The sequence below is a fragment of the Mugil cephalus genome, chromosome 18, assembly GCF_022458985.1.
Source record: "Mugil cephalus isolate CIBA_MC_2020 chromosome 18, CIBA_Mcephalus_1.1, whole genome shotgun sequence".
NCBI classification, from domain to species: domain Eukaryota; kingdom Metazoa; phylum Chordata; class Actinopteri; order Mugiliformes; family Mugilidae; genus Mugil; species Mugil cephalus.
Genome location: NC_061787.1, coordinates 19,467,564 through 19,486,731, shown reverse-complemented (window position 1 = coordinate 19,486,731; position 19,168 = coordinate 19,467,564). Strand labels below are relative to the sequence as shown.

Sequence of the window (19,168 nt, the reverse complement as noted above, 5' to 3'; positions counted from 1 at the left end):
CAAGTGGCACAGATTTTTCAGATCCTCCATCCCGTCCACGCCTCTGGTTGACTTTTAATAGCGGGTCCGATCTATTTGGATAACACGTCGCTTCATCTCTCCTTCTTTATGCTGCGTTTAAAAGCCATTTCGCTCCATTCGGGGCAGATGCTTTCCTCCACGTTTCAAAGTCGGCGTCCCCGTCATCTAAAATTAACCAGCGCTGAGGATTGCTCACAGGCGAATCCACGGCTCCAACTTGCATTTTACATCAACTTCCTCCTTTCTCCCTCACAAGTTAAATGTGTCAAACGGCACATCGGCCTTGTTGCTAAGTGGTGAGCGTTAAAAGGCCTCCGTGCTCACGATTACCCCGGTGATTTGTGTCTTTTTTTAAACATTTTCTCTCACCCACTCCCTCCAAGTTCCAGTCTTTTTTTTTTTTTTTCAACTCTCATTTACAAATGAACTCAAGTCTGAAACGCCCCACTCCTTCAGAGAAGCGCATCTTGGCCTGATCGACAAGCCGCAGGGATTCCGTGCACGGACGCGTAGCTGGGTTGGGTAGCTCGGAGCGGCCTTCAATCATCGCATAAAGCCCTGCATGAGAAGCTGGTGCACGGAGTTGCATTGTTAGAAGAAAAAATATATATCTCGTATATGTATTTAACGAAAAATGGACACCTCAGATTGCTTCTTTTATTTCAGTCGCTTAATTGCACTCATAAACCACCCGACTTAAAACGCGGCCTTTGAAAACCGTAAAACGAAACGGCTCCTTCGATGGCAGGGAGAGCAGCAGCTGCACCTGTGATTTGCTGTGATTTCCTTTTAATTGTGATGAAGCCGCACGGAGAGACAGAGAGGGAGAAGCAGACCAATTAAGACCTCTTTGTCCGCCTGCCGACTCCTGTGTCGACTCTCTGGTTTATTCCCCCGCCTGGCGCACGGACGCCTTAATTGAATTTGGCTGGACCGACCGCTCCAGTCTGCCCGAGCGAAGGGAGCGGAGGAACTGACACGGGCCCGGGCGAGAGAGAGGGAGAGACTGATACTTTGGTGAGCGCGCAGGTTACGCCGGCATCACTCACGCTGAGACTCAGCTGCACCCCTGTCACGGTGACACAGTGTAGGGCAAAGAGACACGCAGAGCGCAACGTAGGAAGACACGAATAAACACGGTGAAGGTGAGCCCAGATACGAGCGCATGTATGACATGCTTGTAGCATTGGTACACCACAGAGGCGTGCTAAATATTCATAAAGCGCGAGGACAGCTTGAAATGTAAATGTGCATTAACTAAAATCACTATGGACGCGTGAGTTTAGTTAAGGTGTGTGTGATTGCACTACAGGCCTGTTTGCATTTCTGTGTAGTTACGCCGATAGCTTGATAGGGAAAATGTTCTTAATAGAGCACTTGTGATTCTTAGTTACACTGCTGATGATGGAGACTATTAGGGCGTCGACTGAAGTAGGCAGTGCGCCGGCAAAGTTTGTTTGCTCGCGTCTGTGCGGACCTTTTCCACTTTATATGTTAATTTGTGAAACTGTTTACCAGCCAATGTGTATCTAAGCACTCGTGAGGCCGAGGGCGTCTGTGCGGCGGTGTGTGTTTGTGCGTCGTTTAAAAAAAAAAAAAAAAAAAAAAAGGAAAAGAAGGAAATGGGTGTGTGCATGTTTGTCTGGAGTCCTTTTCCATCTCTGTTGCCGCTGCTGCTGCTTGACAGACTGTGTCAGAGCTGCCTGGGAAATGATGTTTCCACCTGTGACTCCTCACAGAGACGGAAAAGGACACAGTCTAGCCGCGCCCCCCCCCTCCCTCCCACCTCCATCGCTGTCCATATCTCCCCTCTCTCACCTTGATGAGAATTGACACCTATCCTCTACACTCTGTCACCCTCAACCAGATTGAGGTTCAAACCAGGAAGATGGAAGCGGTGGTGATCTTGTTATGTCAGGGTATGGCACTGCCCCTAGTGGCCAAAGTGGGAAGTGTTCTATTTAACAGGTTTCTTTACTTTATATTTATTTGGTATTTTATTTTTTTAATACCTGTGAACCTGATACCTATAAACTTTTTTTAAAAAAAAGTATTTTATTAGATGTTTTTCTATGCTTAGAGTAAGTTTATTTCAGTTTAGATGCTCGTTTTATTTGGGTGAAAGGAACTCATAAAGTTAGAAATTTCATTGCTCAGTGTAACCGGTGCTGTATATATGCACTATATAAACTTCTTCAGTGTTGAATCTAAGATCAAATGACGGTGGTGATTGTCTGATTTCTCCTATCCCATGTAGCGAAGCCTAACACAGGTGGTCTGCAGTGATGACAGCGGTTGCTATGCCGTTTGGTGTCGTCATGCCACAGGGCTGCCTGGTAGTAGTTCCTGGCTCACACTGATGTTATGCAACACTTCATGCACTTCAGAATGATGAGCATGGCTCAGACAACCCCTGACTTTTTTTTTTTTTTGTTGTTGTTGTTGTTGTTTGAACAGCACACAGCACTCTCACTTACTACTGCCCTTGAATAAGTTAACAAAATACAGATTCGTGTTTGGAAAGATACAGAGTCTGACTGGAGCTGGGGGGAAAAAAAGTTTTTTTTTTTTTTCATATTTACAGAAAACTCTCTTTTGAATTGTAATATAAAAATCAAAGCAAAAACAAAACATTACAAAAAAAGTTTGGTAATTCTCTGGGAAATGTGCTTGCATGAGCTTTGGGGCCTGTGGTGCTGTAGTCTAAGCTGTAGTTAAACTGTAATAACACACAATAGTTTGATAAAACTGCGGTAAAAATGTACTTTTGTGTTCTGATATTACAGTTAAAGGCATTAACAATTCTAGGTTCAGATTAGCGCATCCTCCATTAAAACTATAAGCAGCTAAATGAGTTTGACTGTGGGTTCATCAGAGCGGTTGTTGCGGGAGGAGGGGGACGTTTCCATTCTCTCACAGAGCCTTATCTTCAAAGCCAAGATGTTTTGCTCCTATCCTCACGGTGCTCTCCCAAACTTCTCTCGAGCACAGAGAGACTCGTTTTGTTTTCTTCGGGGGCTGCACTGCGGCGCCAGCCTGAAAAACCCTTTTAAAAGCTGTTATTTTTGCTTCCGAAGGACAAAGTTGACGACGTCTCGGCGAGGATTTGATGAAGTACCGAAAGGGAAATATTCATATGGGGCGGTGGTGCTGAGCAGTCACAAAGAAAGTTTCCCAAGTGGTATATTGTCTAGACTCTTAATGCTGTTAGCTGGAAAGCTGATGGAAGCATTTCTGCATAACTAAACAGATTATGGTTCATTTCTTTCCGAGGTCTTGACTCAACAAAGTTCATTATTTGTACAATAAACAGGGAGGCCTGAAAAGAACTACACATGAACTGTTAGAGGGAGAGCAGACACACCCTGAAGCTGCACTTCATCAGCTTCTGGGATGAAAACCAGGTGGAAATCAGAGACATTCTTTCTGCATCTCAAGAGGAGCCTACTTGTTCCAGAGCTGCCATGAGCATACACTAAATTTTTCTGACACTGTTTCACATTCCAACCCGGAGAAGAAAAAAAAAGAAGCCTTTCATCTTTTTATTTATCCAGCTTCTTCTGCGAGGACAATATATCAGCTGGCTCGTTGTATCAGTTTTACTGTAAATCATTCGGACGAGGCCCTTCCTGTTTGGGTTTAGACTCAAGCTAATGAGGGAGGAGGAAGACACTGCTGAGGGAATTAATCGAGCGGGTCAGGACCCGATGCTCAAATGAACTTCGCGGAGATATGCAAAGTAATAATTTACAACCTCTATTTATGCAGTGATGACTGACAGAGGACACCTGCTGGTCTCTATCAGTGCCTGGAATCACTTTCAAAGACTCTTTAGCCACGGACGTCCTGGACTTAACCACTACAAACGCAATCCTCTCCAGCTGGCTGCAGCATTAACACATTATAGATCTCAAGGGCATGTCTCTGGAAGGTTTATGTTTGCGGAGTCTGAACTGGATGTGAACTAGTAACCGTGGTCAAGTCACGAGCTAGTTTGACTAAACGTAGCCTCCGACCATTGAGAATTTAAGGACATCGTACTAAATTCAGTCTGTAATAATATAATACAGCAGCAGCAATAAAAGCCTGGATATCTGGGCATTACCATTTTAACAGAGAATGGGTTTCAATATTTACAACCTGTTTCATGTGCATTTGAGGCCTGTAAAACTGATGTGATTTGTATCAATGGGACAATAGAAGGCTGTACACCAGTCAGACACATTAAAACCACTGACAAGAGAAGTACATAACATCTTGTGACAATTCTGCTGGGAAACGTGGCATTTATGTGGATGTTGCTCAGATATGTACCACCCACCTGGACCAAACCAGACAATTCACTAGATCCCAAACTGATCAAGTACCTGTAGGATGATCCACAGAGGCCCCTCCCCTCAACCTATAGGACCCAAACTAACCCCCACTAACAACATTCTGTTTCCAGACACCACAGGACACCCCCAAAAGACCCATGTCCATTCTCTGATGAGTCACAACTGTTTTGGAGGCACAAGGGAGACCTACACAATATAAGGGAGGTGGTCATAATGTTATGCCGGATCTGTGAATCTCAACCTAGAAATGTGAAGAAAGAAAGATCAAATATGCACTGCTGTTTATCGCAGGAGTCCGACCCATTAACACACCAACAGCACGTAGGCTGTATCATCTTACAGAAACCGAAGGAGAACAAAGTAACAGCGAGATGATATTTGGAATGAAAATCGAGAATGGATGTTTATAAAATTCTACAAGTTTGAACAAAAAAGCCACGTGTGTACATCACAAAAAACGAGGTCTAATTAGTTTTTATTTGTTCGCCGTAATTTATCTCGCAACACGTACCAGCAGATGTTGAAACGGCCTTCTGATTGTCCTTAAATTAACATAGAGGGAAAACAAAACGGCTGCAACGAAATTAATTGAACAACTTGTGCATGCAGAGCAAAAAACACACGCAAAAGGAAGAGAATAGGGCCCGGAATTACAAGGATCTCTCACTCTGAGTGTGCACCGGCCGTGGCCTTGGCGTCTCCCGTGAGGAAAGAAGGCTGCATAGCACCGGGGGTGGCGAAGGTGAGACTTTCACAGCTCTGCACAATACATATTCAGTACATACAGAGGCTCGACTGCGCTGTAGCAAGAGCTTAATTAAAAAGTAACAGTTCCGGTACATTGGAGCCCGGCTGACCCACGTCCCCTGCTGGCTCAGGACGCCTGTGTGTGTGCTGTGTGAGTGAGGTGGCTTGTCGAGGGCACTTGAAAAGAAAAAAAAAAAAAAAACAGAATGATGATGCACACTTGCCGCGTTTAAGCAGCTGTTAGTATTTCAGTGAAAGACTGTGTGCCTGATGCGTGTGTGACTTTGAGGGCATGAATTATTCAGGATAACCCAAGGCAGTGGTATGTAGCACACTCCTGTCTGGTGTGCGCACGCTGCGCACTCACATGTACACTGCGCGCACGATGGCGCGTGTGCATCCAAGTATATGTGGGGGAATGCGTGAGAAAGCCTGAGCGCGTTTCAGCCACACGCCGTCGGACCGAGTCCACTGTGACAAACCTCTGACATCACGTGAACAACAGGAAAATCCACTCATTCATAATAAATGAGAGAGAGAGAAGGTGGGAGAGAGGGAGGGAGAGTAGAGAGTCTCCAGGGAAAACAAAGCAAAAATACAAAAAAAAAAGAAATAAATAGACAGATCATCTCTATTTGTGGCCGACAGCAAAAGAAAAAAATTTCTCATCCTGCATGCACACATGTGACCTCGACCTGCCAATCACAGGAATCAGCGTGCAAAAACAATAACTTATAACAGAGGCAGATCCACGGACAAAGAAAACAACGCGTCGCCGCTGACGACGCAGCCTCTCACTTCCCTGATCGGACGAGAGAGATGACATGATTGAACATCTTCGTCTATAAATTTCCGGTACCTGAACACTGCAATCACACAGGAAATGTCACATAAAATGTTAGAGCGATTACGCCCGTTTTCAAATATAGCACCGGCATCAGAAATGCTGCATTGTTGGAAACGGCGCACGGCCACGCTGAGGTGGTGAAATGTTTTTGGGTCTCTTTTGAGTTAACCGCTCTTTGAGGAGTCTTCTAAAAAAAAAAGAAAGAAAGAAAGAAAGAGAAAAAGTTGACTTTATTATGAGGGGTGCTCCAGCTGGGCTGTGGTCTGCGGACTGAGTGCTGAAATCCCAGGGGCGGTTTGGGTTGGAGAGGTGGAAGTACTGTACTAGTCCCTGAGAGTCTTTTATGCACAGCCTGACTACTGCTGCCGATCCATTATTTAACACGCACACACACACACACACTTGCCTATGACCACAGGCCTACACTTAGTTACACAACTGCATACGTACCGGCAGAACACAGCTCTGAAGCTAAATGTCACTGCCAGCTCACAGCAAACTTAGCGTATGACATTAAAATGTTATTTCCTGGTTAGGCATTCATATTAATGCAAAGTCACTTATTTTCTTCAATAAAAACCAAACGTGCAGAATTTTTAATCACAAAATTTAACACACTGCTTTTCTAAACCAGACTGGAAGACACTAATCTCCCTGTAGAGATTTAACCCTCATACCCAGTTAGGTACAAAAGTGTCCTTTGCCAGTTTTAGTTTTGATAACTTAGCAGTGGTTGCTTTTTGGTATTTGGCATAAGTATGTTTTTTTTTGTTTTTGTTTTTTTACTAATTTTTATATTTCAAGTACAAATCCCATAATACTTCAAAGCAAAATATCCAATGTTGCTAATTATTGACATATGCATCACAAATACTGGCATATAAATTATTAAAATTCTGAAATTAATCTAATGTTTGGTATTTATGATTAGGCTGAAGCTGATTAAGAGATTTTTATATATATAAAAATTAGCATATTAACATATGCTAACTTTATGGTGCTTTGGAAGAGGACACTGCATAAAAAGTAGTGATAAATCCATCGAAATGAATGTTGTTACTCATCATTGACATGTCCAAGACTGTAATAATCGCCCCAAGAAGAAGAATACCTTTCCATTTAGATAATATTGTTGTGTTTTTTGTTTGTTTGTTATTATTATTATTATTATTTTATTTTTAGAATTTGCAATGCCATCACCGGCATATAAAGTGATTGGGAATGAAGTTGATTAAAAGATTAATATATATAGGAAAAAAAGAAAAAAATTTGAAAATGTTGCTAATCAGCCCATTGGTTTAAAATCTGAAATGGTAACAATGTAAATTTAAAACCGGCCTGAAGGTTAAGAAGCTAATCTTCATCTCATATACTGCAAACACCGCTTCCTTCCACACGGGGGCCGCCTGACGTCCATTCATTTGTGAATAATTCAAGCCTCTGCCTACCATTCATTGTGATCGGGCAGCTCGTGGATCCAGGAGGCCGCGTTTCCTCCCACGAAGCCCATGTCGTCGTGGGAGCTGGAGGACGACTGGTCGGAGAGGTGGGCGGGAAGCAGGGGCGGCCGGTCGTCTTCGATCATCACTATGTCGTCCTGGGGCATGTTCACAGTCGGGGAGAGCTGGTAGTTACCTGTGAGGGGAAACACAAATATCTAAACTGCACCCAACGCTCGATTTTCAAACATTCGGTCACACGTTAAAACCATGGAGTCAAGAATATGTGAGGACGTGGCTGAAGGACACATATGTCATGGTTAGCATTTGTTATCAGGGATACACTGAACGCACGGAGAGATAAGGCAATATCTGGTTGCAGGCACGTGACGACCGCTGAAGGATAAATCGACTCTGAGGGCTCATAAGATGAACAGAAAAATGATCTAATATCCAGAATCCAGTCTCCTAATGTCACAGAGGTTGTAGAGATGAGTTGTTTTATTCCTTTTTCTCCTTCACTCTCCTCCAAGGACAAATCGGAGCCAGAAGAGGAGCTGCCCTGATCTGTATTCTGTCCCGGCTGACCCTCCCCGCTGAGGACTCCTTTGAATCGCTCCTCTGCTAGTCCTCGGGAGCCAAAGTCAATGGGGGGACGTGCTGGCACTCGGCACCAAGGGCAGAAGAAGGGTTGTTCAGCAGCCCGAGAACTGGCGTTACCGCGGCGACAACGACGACTACAAAGAAGAAGAATCGATGAGCGCATGACTCAAATACGGACATAAAACTAAGAAATAATCAAACCAGAGCCAAGACGAGCGGCGAGGCCTGAATTCAGCCACACACCTGTTCACCATTAGACAATTTTCAGAAACCCTGGACTTCTCGCGGCCTTTTGCTTTTGTTTCCATTATCACGGGGCCATTTCGCAAATTTAATAGCTCGGGAACAATTGTGCGTAATCACTAACAGCAGACGACAATATTTACTCTGGCGGGGTCCCAACGTGAATCTGAGAAGTGATTTCATTTAGCTGGGGCCCGGGCGGATGATAAATGCACGCTGCGGAAGAAAGTCTGAGCGCCGGTCAACACGGCAATGAGGCTGTAGTTTAGTTTAGGTATTTGCACAGTTAAAAAGAAAAAAAAAGAAAAGCCTAAGACACAAGACAGCTGCTGTGTGGGGGAGACCAGAAACCACGGTGGGCTTCCACAGGTCAGGGAAATTCCAACAATAAAAAGGTGCGTTCTCCAGGTTATTCATCATAAATGTCAGCGCTCTTATCAGACGCATGTGACAAATGAGATTTATTACACCTTGTGTGAATACACGTACCGCAACATCCACTTCAAACAGCAGTGTCACAGTGCATCAGCTGAATAACAGAACTAACTTTGCAACGTGTTATTTATTGTCGTAAAATACGGATTTAATTCGGGATGAGGCCAAACGCTTCACGCGTGGACACGTAGCGACGGAGCTCCGGGGCTGGGAAACTTTCCCAACAGGTTCCCGGTTCTCACTTGAATGTTTGTCCGTTGATTCCTCCGAAAGGCTCTCGCTTTTGTCTCTGGGCCGCTCATCCACGCCCGGTGCGGACGGCTGCCAGCGCTGTACGAGTGAAATGAAGGCCATTCCTCAGCCGGGCAGCTTGATGGAGAACCGCAGGTAATTGAATCCACTCAGTGCTGTAAATCAGCGGGAGCCGAGCAACGACAGCGGCCAAGTTAGATCCAGGGATTATCTCGTTAACTGTGTTCCTTTTAAACATGACCTAAAATACAGATACATACATACATTTGTGATCGTGAATCAGGCATAACATTATGACCACCTATTTATTCACTTCTCCCGTCAGTGGTTTTAATGTTGCGGCTGATCGGCGTATTCGTTTCTCTCTAAATTTCAGCAGTTTCAAGCAAACGCTATCATGTTTAACATGTTTAATATATTAGTATTTCACTCTCGAATGAAAACCTCCCTCGCATATTCGAAACCCAGACTTTTGCGCGAGGCTGTAAGCATCTGCTTTACAGTCAGTTTAGCGAAAGTTCCAATAAGAGATGCCCTGCGGTCGTGTAGCCCAAAATTTACTTTTACAAGCCTTTACATTCCCTGAGCTGGTAGCTGGAGTTACGTCTCGGTTGCATCAGCGGCTCTTGAGAATTTCACTCCAGCAGCAGCAGCAGCAGCAGCCTGGGACAGGCGCTCACTACCAGCGCTGGTACTTGCATCCACAACATGTCCATTTAATATGACCGGCTCACTCATGTCAGCAGACCACTTGGCCTGGAGATATGTGAAAGATTTTCCAGTCAGGATCTCAGGTGGAGGAGCTGTTCGCACTCTGAAAGGTTAAAAAATAATTAAGAGCAACTGCAGCTTTTTTTTTTTTTTTTGGAGGGAAGTCACAACCCCGGCCGGCGACCACATTTTGGACGCCGACTCTGAACACGACTCTGCAGATAAGTGCGCCCTGAGAACTCGCTCGGGGACGAAGTCCAGCCAAAAAGCTTGAGAGACAGGTTACTTTTCAGGGTCACGCGGAGCCGCTCACTCACTGTTTTACCGACACTGTCTCCTACCAGCTCCTCACAGTAGTAGTTGACAAGAGAGGGGAGAAAAAAAAAAAAAAAAAAGACCAGCTGACGGACGGGGCCAGTGGAGACGTTTCACTTCCTTCTGCCAGACAGACAGCGCGCATATGTGTATGTGTGGCTGAGGACCAGCGTGAGGACTGAGCCGGCTGAAAGTCGCTGCTGCTCATTATGGTGAGAAGAAGATTGTGAAGGCGAAAACAGGCGCTGATGAAATGATGAGCGAATACAATTCTCAAGGCCTCGTCTCCCATCACGCGTCGCCTCCGCTGTTTACATCATCTCGCCGAGGGAAGGTCACATTAGCTTACGTCTGTTGTTAAGTTCGAAAGCAACTTTTATTTATTTATTTATTTATCTATTTATTCATTTTACGAGCCGTTCTCTCGTCTAATGGCACCGGAGCAAAAAATAACCACAATCGCGAGCACTGTGAATAAAATGACTGTTTTTCAACAAAACCCCCAGAACCGCTATCTCGGCTAAAATCAAATGCTTTTATTCAGCTTGTGATGACCTCGACAATCCTGAAAACACTGGAGCCTTTCATTCGCCCGTCTGCCTTTTCAGCTCGTGGAATAAAAGAAAAAGGAGAGGAAAGAAAGGAAGGAGAAAAAAAAAAAAACCCGTCACGATGCCGTCCCTAAAATTATCAGCAGCAGTCACACACTTATCTTAGAGATATATATGCGGGGATAAATATTACTCTAATTATGATTAATGGTTCACAGAAAGCTGGCTCTTTCACAAAGGGGCCATTTGATACGTGTTAGGGAGCTTCTGATTCACGCTCACCGTCTGCTCAGCTGAGGAAAGTGATCTCTGGCGATGCGAGCGCGTCACTGCAGCCTCCGTCACGCTGCGGGCGAAGATCTTCTCTTCTCGTGAGTCACGCTGACAGAAGCAAGCGCGCTCGCAGTTACTACCCGGCAAAAAAACAAAAAAAAACAAAACAAAACACAAGTTGTCGGGTGGGGCGGGTCACGCGGCAGTAATGCTGCAGTGTGTCAGTTAACAGCTGCGCCCTATTAAAATCAATGCGGCCATTAATTTTAATGTTAGGGAATTAAACAGCAGACAACACATTTTCATTACTAAAAAAAAAAAAAAAAAAATTGAGATGAAAACTGGTTTCTGTTCGAACCGACGCAGCTGCCGAAAAGTTCCCTATCATATAATAGCCGCGAATGTCGAATGGGTATAATTTTTCGATAAGGACATCTAAAACGTAATGTTTTTTGTTTTTTATACGACTGTACTGACGCACACACAGCCCTCGGGGGCCAGCTGTGCTCAGCGCATACAGGCTGTTCCGAGATACTGAAGGAGAGATGTTCCTTCTCCCTCTGGCCAGGAGTGAAGACAGAGACAGATAAGCTCTCCGGCTCCAGAGGCCACCTGGCCGCATCCGTCCGAACGGATCACAGCTTCACTCTCCTCTCCTCCTCTGCCCCCTGACCGAGTGTCGCCTGTTGAAACATTGAGCTGTAAGGTGAGAGGTCGCACTAATAGCCCCTCTCCGTCTTCCTTCTCCTGCGCATTTCCCTCCATCTCTGTCCATCCCGCACTCTCACGCCTTCTCTTCTTCTCCGTTTTCCGCTCTTTCCACCGTCGTCGTCCCGTGGCACTTTGGCCTATTGATCAGGCCGGATGAGAGATCATTAGTTGGTCCACGCCGCCGCGGCTATCAGTCTCATACATGGACTGCAGCAGGTAATCACTCTAAGTACACACCGGTGGAAACCAAAGCCTTTATGCACGCCAGGGGACGTCGGTGCCATTTTGTTTTAACAGCGCACCGCCGTGCTCCATGAGGGATTCCCTCGTCAATGAAATTGATTTGAACATTTAGCAGATTGGCTCGCTTCCTTGTGGGCAAATGCGACGTTGGGATCCAGATGCATGCACGCGGACACCAAACACGGAGACTCGGGAAGACGTATCACGTATTCCCATGAACCCAGAAACACGAAGCACGACACAATCAATCATAATGGCTTTTTTATTTCCCACAGCTACAGACTGTTGTCACGAAGATCTCTGTGACAACACATTGACGGGTGTGACTGTACGCTTGAAAGGCTGAGGTGGCGAAGGCTTTAAAAACATATATCCCTGTGTAATATGTGGAAGTCATCGCCACTGGCAAACATTATCTTCATCATCCAGCTAAAGCAACCGCTTCTCCTGCTTTATATTACCATGATGAGGCTAAAAGGTTTCCACATTCCTGAGGTCGACCCATCAACGGCGCTGATTAAAAGGACCACATTCTCATCTGCGCACGTTATTTGGCTTTTAAATGCCATTTCAGGGAATATCATTTCAAACCGCTCACACACGAGCGGCAGCTGCGCTAGCGAGGCGTCCAGGACGAGCGCGCATCCCAACACAAAGGCATCCCGTCCGCTCGTTTCTTATGGAACATGATGGGAGAAGCAAACACAACAAGTGAAATAACATTTGATTGGAGAAAAAAGCCCAAAGCGGTATGGTCATTCACCAAAATTTATCAATGAAGCAGCCCCGAACACAACAACAACCACGAGAGAGAGGAAAGAGAGAAACCAATCAAGCACAAATTAAAGGTTTAAATGAACAGTGATCATGCTCTTGGATAAATGAAGTAAACATTGACCATCTTGTGCAATTTTCTGCTGGGAATCTTTTGGACCTGGTATTCATGTGGATGTTACTTAGACATGTAGCACCCACCTAGACCAGACCAGACACCCCCACTCCCCTAAAACATTTTAAGAACAACTAAAAAACATGAGGAACGGCACAAAGTGTTGACCTGGGCTCCAGATTTCACTAGAAACTCAAACTAACACTAACAACATTCTGTTTCCAGACACCACGGGACACCCTCAGAAGGACCATGTCTATTCTCTGATGAGACCTACACAATATTAGGAAGGTGGTTATAATGTTATGCCTGATCAGTGTATATCGCTTTATAATTAGGAGTTATTCTTAGCAGCCGATGCCTGAAGTAGGCCCCTTCAGAAACCACCTTGCTACCACTTTAGCTCATTGTTTACCAGTCATTAGGTAGAGGTAGCGTCATTGTGACTGTAAATAGTTTTGAGTGCAAACAGGTAGAAAAATGCTACAAAAATACAAGACTATTCACCGTCTAACTTTAGCTTTGTTAGTTTCAGTAGTTCCTTAATGTATAAGCCTTTCTGGTTCTGAAATTAAATGGGAATGTCCATTAAAATTTTATTTAATCTTATTTAAGGATAAAGGTTTCTAAAAAATGTACCCATGTTTTGAGAGAATGTGTCAAAAACTACTGTACAGCTTTTCTCCACTCAAGTGACCACAGTGAATAAGCGGAGTGGGGCGCAGAGAAAGGGTAACACCATTTAGCTTTGTGTCATTTTTCACCGAGGCATATTAATACCTCTCCAGAGCAGGGTGGACACCAAGTTACGGGAGGTCACTGTGCCGCACATGGCTGAGCATTCAGGAAGGATGAGCCTGCAAACTGTGAAATACTAGAGGTAAGCAGGGTCAAGTCCTGGGAAGACAAGCCTGCTTAAATGCTATTAGGAAAGGTTAAAGCGTCCGGGTGATCTGCAGGTTAGCGTGCGACGACACATGAGTCTATGTTTGCTCCCGTACTTTTGTCTTTCTTAATAAACAGAAGTCAAACTTTGCTCATCTGTACTTCTGGGAGAGACTTTACGTCCCGTGAACGCCTACTTTCCTGCGTGACAGCTGCACCACTCCGCTTGCCTGGTTCCCACCTCCGGCCTCCCCTGCCGCTGCCCCCTCAATCACGTGCCAGTCCTACAGCAGGCGGCGTGCCTTCTGACTCAGTCGAAGCGGCGCATCCACGGAAAGCGTCGGCCCACGGGCCTCAATTTTCACCCCAGCGTGTGGACCCCGCACCCAGCCACATTTTTCAATTAGACAGGACGGAAGGCAAATCTGGGTGTGATGCTAACAACCTTTGTGCCAAAGCTCTGACTTTTGCTGTCACGGTGTGCAGGAGATCCAACTCGCGTTGTCCCTCCACTTTTATTCAGCTCTTTGTCTTTCCTTCTGCCGGAGCGGGGAGAGAAAAGGCACAGAACTGTCAAAACAAAAAATAAGAATTTAACTTGAGTCAAGCAGGACTGCTACATGCTCGCTACCTGCCAGTTGTGGATGCAGCCTCTGGCCGCGATGCCGCGATGCATGCAGGCGCGTGCATGTGTGAAGCCAAGGCTGACAATATCACAGCACGGCATGGATTACTGAAGCAGACGGAGAATGGGATTACCTCCAACTATCGATTAGCTGATAGTTCTGAATGACAGCCCAAAACGCTGCAAGAGGGATCAAGGCAAAGTGTCCTCAAACTCAATAGGATGCCACTGCCAGCTTAATAGCACCTGTCTCCCGTGTCACTTTGAGTATTTTTCTGCTGTTGCCATGGTAATTTTAATTCCTATAATTCGCTCAATTGTAGCAATCCTCCCAGAGAACCGAGACCAATTCCCGCTGTTTCAAATGAAAGGCAGCAAGCCACCCGTGACTGGCGGGAGTAGACGAGGCAGTCCAGGTTCTGATCGATACTTGGGTAAAGATAAAGATGGGGCATCCGCGGGACACTGCAGCCATTTGCTGTCGTTTACAGAACATAGAGAGCATAACAATAACCATCATGGCTTGGCAGAGATATGGAGTTTACATTTTCACTGTATTGACTTGCTGCCATCTGCAATAACTCCCAATCCTAGTCAAGTCTTAATTCTTGAGCAGCAAAAGCATTCCATCCCATTTACCTCCGTGTCTCGGTTCATTTATACCAGCGCAGGCAAGTATAATGGAGCAGAGCGGCAGAGGAGAGCGCTTGATTTGGTTAGAGAGTTCCTCTGTTGTCTTTTAAGAGATAAAATGCCTCAGAGTTTTGTCAGTAATCACTGTTTGCTCTGAAGAAGAATGTCCGTCGCACATCAGTGAGAACTGTATATAACCTGATTTAGTGGTCGTACGTGAGGGGTGCGCTTGTGTGCGTAGCTGTGTGTACGCAACCATATCGCAAACCCCACCCGTCTGGCCTTCATGATACAGTAATTTAGCAGGTCTAGATGCACTCCACATCAAGCTGTCAGTCAAGCGCTGGCGGCTGTGCGCTTCCTGACCTTGCTGAGCCGATCTCAACATCTGTCCTCTAACCACAACTGTCACATCTCACACGCCAGGCAATATGTCTGAGCCCGTCTGAAATAACATATAGAGGGACACAGGGTTGAAACAGCTACTCTCTGTCTAGCTGGCAGACAAGTGCCATCGACGCTGATAAACACATTCACAATTAATGAAGAGGCAGTTTAAACGCGTTATGTTTTTTTACGACTTCATGCATGGCCTTAATTCAAACTAAAGCAGTGGCCGCAGCACAGGGACATGAAAGGAAATGATAGTCCACATGGTCGATAACACTCGGTTCTAATCAGAATACGAGTCTGGTTTGACTCCATTCGGATTTAATTATGGGCCGTATTTCAGCCGTACCTCTGCACACAACTTGATAGTCCTCCAACCAATCAGAGCCATTTTGTTGTGCATACAGTCAATTCCACGGTGCTCAGATGACGTTTCTGACTACACCGCTGGTCTTCATGTCCAAACAATTTGATTGGCCCAGCAGATCTTTGCTGAGAATAATCAGTTGAGGGTGGGTGATGACGATCTGGCTTCCAGGCTTCCAAGATAAGTATAAATACGAAAGATATGTCTGTAATACAGCGTAGACCGTATGCAGACCCTAACACTGTAGCAGTAGATGGAAGTAAAAAAGTGAAGCAGGAGGTAGGACGAGAAATGAACCCAACTGGCAACAAAGACACAGCACCAACTAGCATTTGGTTGGTGTTTTTACAGAGCGAGCCAGACTGACGAGCCCACAAGTGTAAATGGCTCACACCTTGTAGATTCACAAATGAACAGGCGCACAGGAGTGTTGATTAAGGTGCCGGAGAACCCTTCTGGGCTGAAGATGATGATTCTGGTTAAGCAACAGAAAATGTTCTGTCTTCCAGGATTTGACAACCTGGGCTCGAAGTACAGTTTCAAGAAATAAACTCAAAAAAAGCACACCGGGAAAATAAAATAGGGCCTAATACGGAGCCTTGTGTCATGCCACAAGAGACGGGTGCAGAAGACCATGATGCATTATCAGTCCTAAGGCTGACGATGAAGGACAACAACTAAAAGGAACATGCAGCATCCAACAACACGCCTTTAACACAAAAACAAAACACATTTCACACAACACAATATCATAAAGAATATAAACCATGGCTAGGGACAAGACGAAATTACCAAAACTGAGATTCAACTTCTTTCAAGCACTAAACACAATTGTGCGAGATGGTGAGAGGAGCTGAGAGCAAGATGGGACTGTACCAGTAAAATAAACAACACGCCGACATGAAGCACTTTCTTCCAAATTTGTGAGAGAATGAGGACATGACAGAGAAAAATAAATGAGATGTTTTCCTCATGGTTGCGGAGAAATCAGGAGCATGAATCTGTAACTGTCGTTGTTTTCAACGGATCTTAAGAAATGAGCTGTTGCTTCAGGACAATGTTTGACAAAAGGGCTGAGAACCTTACTTATTGTAATAAATTTAAGTTTTTGTGGTGTGGAACCAAAAGTTTGATGACAATATCAGAAAAAAACTCTGTTCTCTCTCTCTGCTTTGACACCATTGATATTAACATCTATATGACATTTTCAGGAAACTCACAGGAAACGGCTGGTTCCTGGTTGCTCAGGTGTTGCATTTCACCTCAGTGCGGCAGTGTTGTGTTGCACTAATGGACAGGCACAAACTCAATTGTCACTGCATTAGAAATTCAAATAACAAAATTGTGTCAGTTTAAAAGATGAAGAGCCGTCGCAGAAAGCAGGCACAGGTTAATGAGGGCATGACTCGGAGAACGCCCGAAGACATAAACCAAAAGGATCTGACACTTTCTCGCAGCGAGACGAGCTGAGTCGAAGATCAGAGCCTCAGAGCGAGCGCCGACTGTGATAACTTACTGCTTTAGCACCCACTCCGCCCCCACTCCTAAAACTTTTCCACTTGGCTCATTCGACTCCTACTCTGCAGGATGAGACGAAAGCTGGGCGCCCTTGAAGTTTCAATGGCAAAAAAAAAAAAAAAAAAAGACTTTTCCATCAGTGCGCCCACAGTTGCCGCTCACGATCAGAGCAACATTGTGACGGCTTCGGAAAAACCAGCGGAATAAATAAGATGAACCGAGAGGAAAGCCCGAGCAATTTGAGAACATTTGATTTTGGGGTGGAGGAGAAAGACACGATGAAAGACTGCAAAAGACACGGCAGAGGAGAGAGAGAAGGAGACAGAGTGTCAGGGGCAAGCCCTATTGATCTGGAAGCTTAATTAACCATCAGATGCCTCTGACACGGTCTCTGATCTTCTATGATCAGTGGCAGAGTGGCACTGCTCTAGGGGGAGATGGCGGGGAGGTTAAAGGAAAGAAACAGTAGAACGGATGGGAGAGGGATAGAAAGGAAGAGTGTCGATCACCGGCAGATTACAAATTCACTTTGCAGAGTGTGCAGAGGAGATGGACGGATGGCGAGGTGAGAGGTGAAAGAGGAGAAAGACTGGAGACAAAGATCAATTGATTGATAGAGAGAAAACAGGGAATGGGATAATTTCAATTAAAAAAAGGCAGACAAAGACCAGAGACAAAGAGGTGTGGAATGAGATGAGATTTTTTATACATGAGATGTATAAAAAATGTAGGGAGAAGACTAAATACTGTCTATAATAATAACATTTGAATATAAATGACGTGCATGGAGAAAGGGAGCGTGGCTACATTTGACTGTGCTGCATCACATCGCGCCAACCTGCTCTTCCAGCACTGATGCAATCACCTTCACCTCCAGCGTGCGTGCATATGTGAAGGCCTGTCGATGGCGAGATGACAGCAGCCAACTGTTAATTATGGAGGACTGAACTGCCAATTCTAATACAGCCGAAGAGCCGGGATCTCAGCTCGCTCATGTCAACTGGGCAAAATGGGAATTGACCAAAGTGAAACCAGTCAGGAGTGGAGCGAAGGTAGCGCGGGTCCACGCTGACACTAATCCCAGAGAGGTTTGACTAGTGAAATAGCGCGTGTTGGAACGTGACGAGGGGGGAGGAGGCCTTTAGTGCGATGTTGGTTGAGGCTTTGCACGAAGGCGCTAGCAGACGCTTTTCACAGGGGGGGGGGTGGTGTTAATGTCCAGATTGATCCGGGAACGTCAGATTACAGGCGGCAGTAATTCGAGGGGAAAATATATTCGATGCGCGTGAGGTTAGCGGGTCAACCGCACGTCCCGTCAAGCTGAATCGGGAGTAAAAATATTTTGTTGAGTAGCAGCTGAAAGAGACAGCGAGGTGCTAAAAGGGAGGAGGAAAACAAAACAAACGGTGATATATTAAACTCACCAATGCGTCCATGTGCATTAGCCAGTGGTGTGGAGATGTGTTCCGAGCCCTCGGTGGGTTCGTAGAGGCAGTGGGAGATCCGCCGTTCGTGGTTGTCCAGAAGAGAGTTGACAGGATGCTCAACAAATGGAGGGCTGACAGGGGCCTCCTGCAGGTGGAGAGAGGATATTGTTCTTATGGATATGTACACAGCCAATACGTATTTAATACTGCAGCTTAACATGCTAACAATAACAATGCTAACATATTTATGATGTGTGTCTGTTAATTTAGCCTGTTAGCATAGCAATTTGTGCTACTTGCGTGTGTCAAACGTTTTTTAATCAAACGGAGCAAAAGACGATCTGCTTGATGTTTAAGACTGAAATTTGACGTTTAGATTTAAAGGAAACGCAATTCACCTTTTAGAGAACACATTTAACCTGCTTTCCTGTCCGTAAGTGTGACCAGGAGGCCACAGAGGGACGCACACACAATCATATCCGACAGCATATGGCTTCAGAGGCGGCGCCGTCAATACTCCAGAAACATGGAAACGAGGCTTCAGGATCCATCTCAGCTTACGCCTGTATTTTCTGCTTCAGCAGTTTGAGACGGCTCCTGCAGTAGTTAGAGCTGGATAAAGCTCCATGGATTTCCCATAGGCCAATAGGCAGCTGTCTCTAACAATGAGCCCCGGTAAATGGACCAGTGGCATTTGCCATGTGGT

The 19,168-nt window shown here is 45.4% G+C and overlaps 1 protein-coding gene across 4 annotated transcripts in view; it reads right to left on the bottom strand.

Moving 5' to 3' along the window:
- LOC124995993 (partitioning defective 3 homolog) overlaps positions 1-19,168 on the bottom strand; it is a 336,782-nt gene that overhangs the window by 116,142 nt on the left and 201,472 nt on the right. For all 4 annotated transcript variants that reach the window (XM_047568781.1, XM_047568782.1, XM_047568779.1 and 1 more), the window contains 2 exons: positions 18,460-18,607; positions 7,401-7,587 (listed from right to left, as the gene is read on the bottom strand). In XM_047568781.1, coding sequence (XP_047424737.1) covers positions 7,401-7,587; positions 18,460-18,607 — 335 coding nt within the window. The remainder of the gene's footprint in view (positions 1-7,400; positions 7,588-18,459; positions 18,608-19,168) is intronic.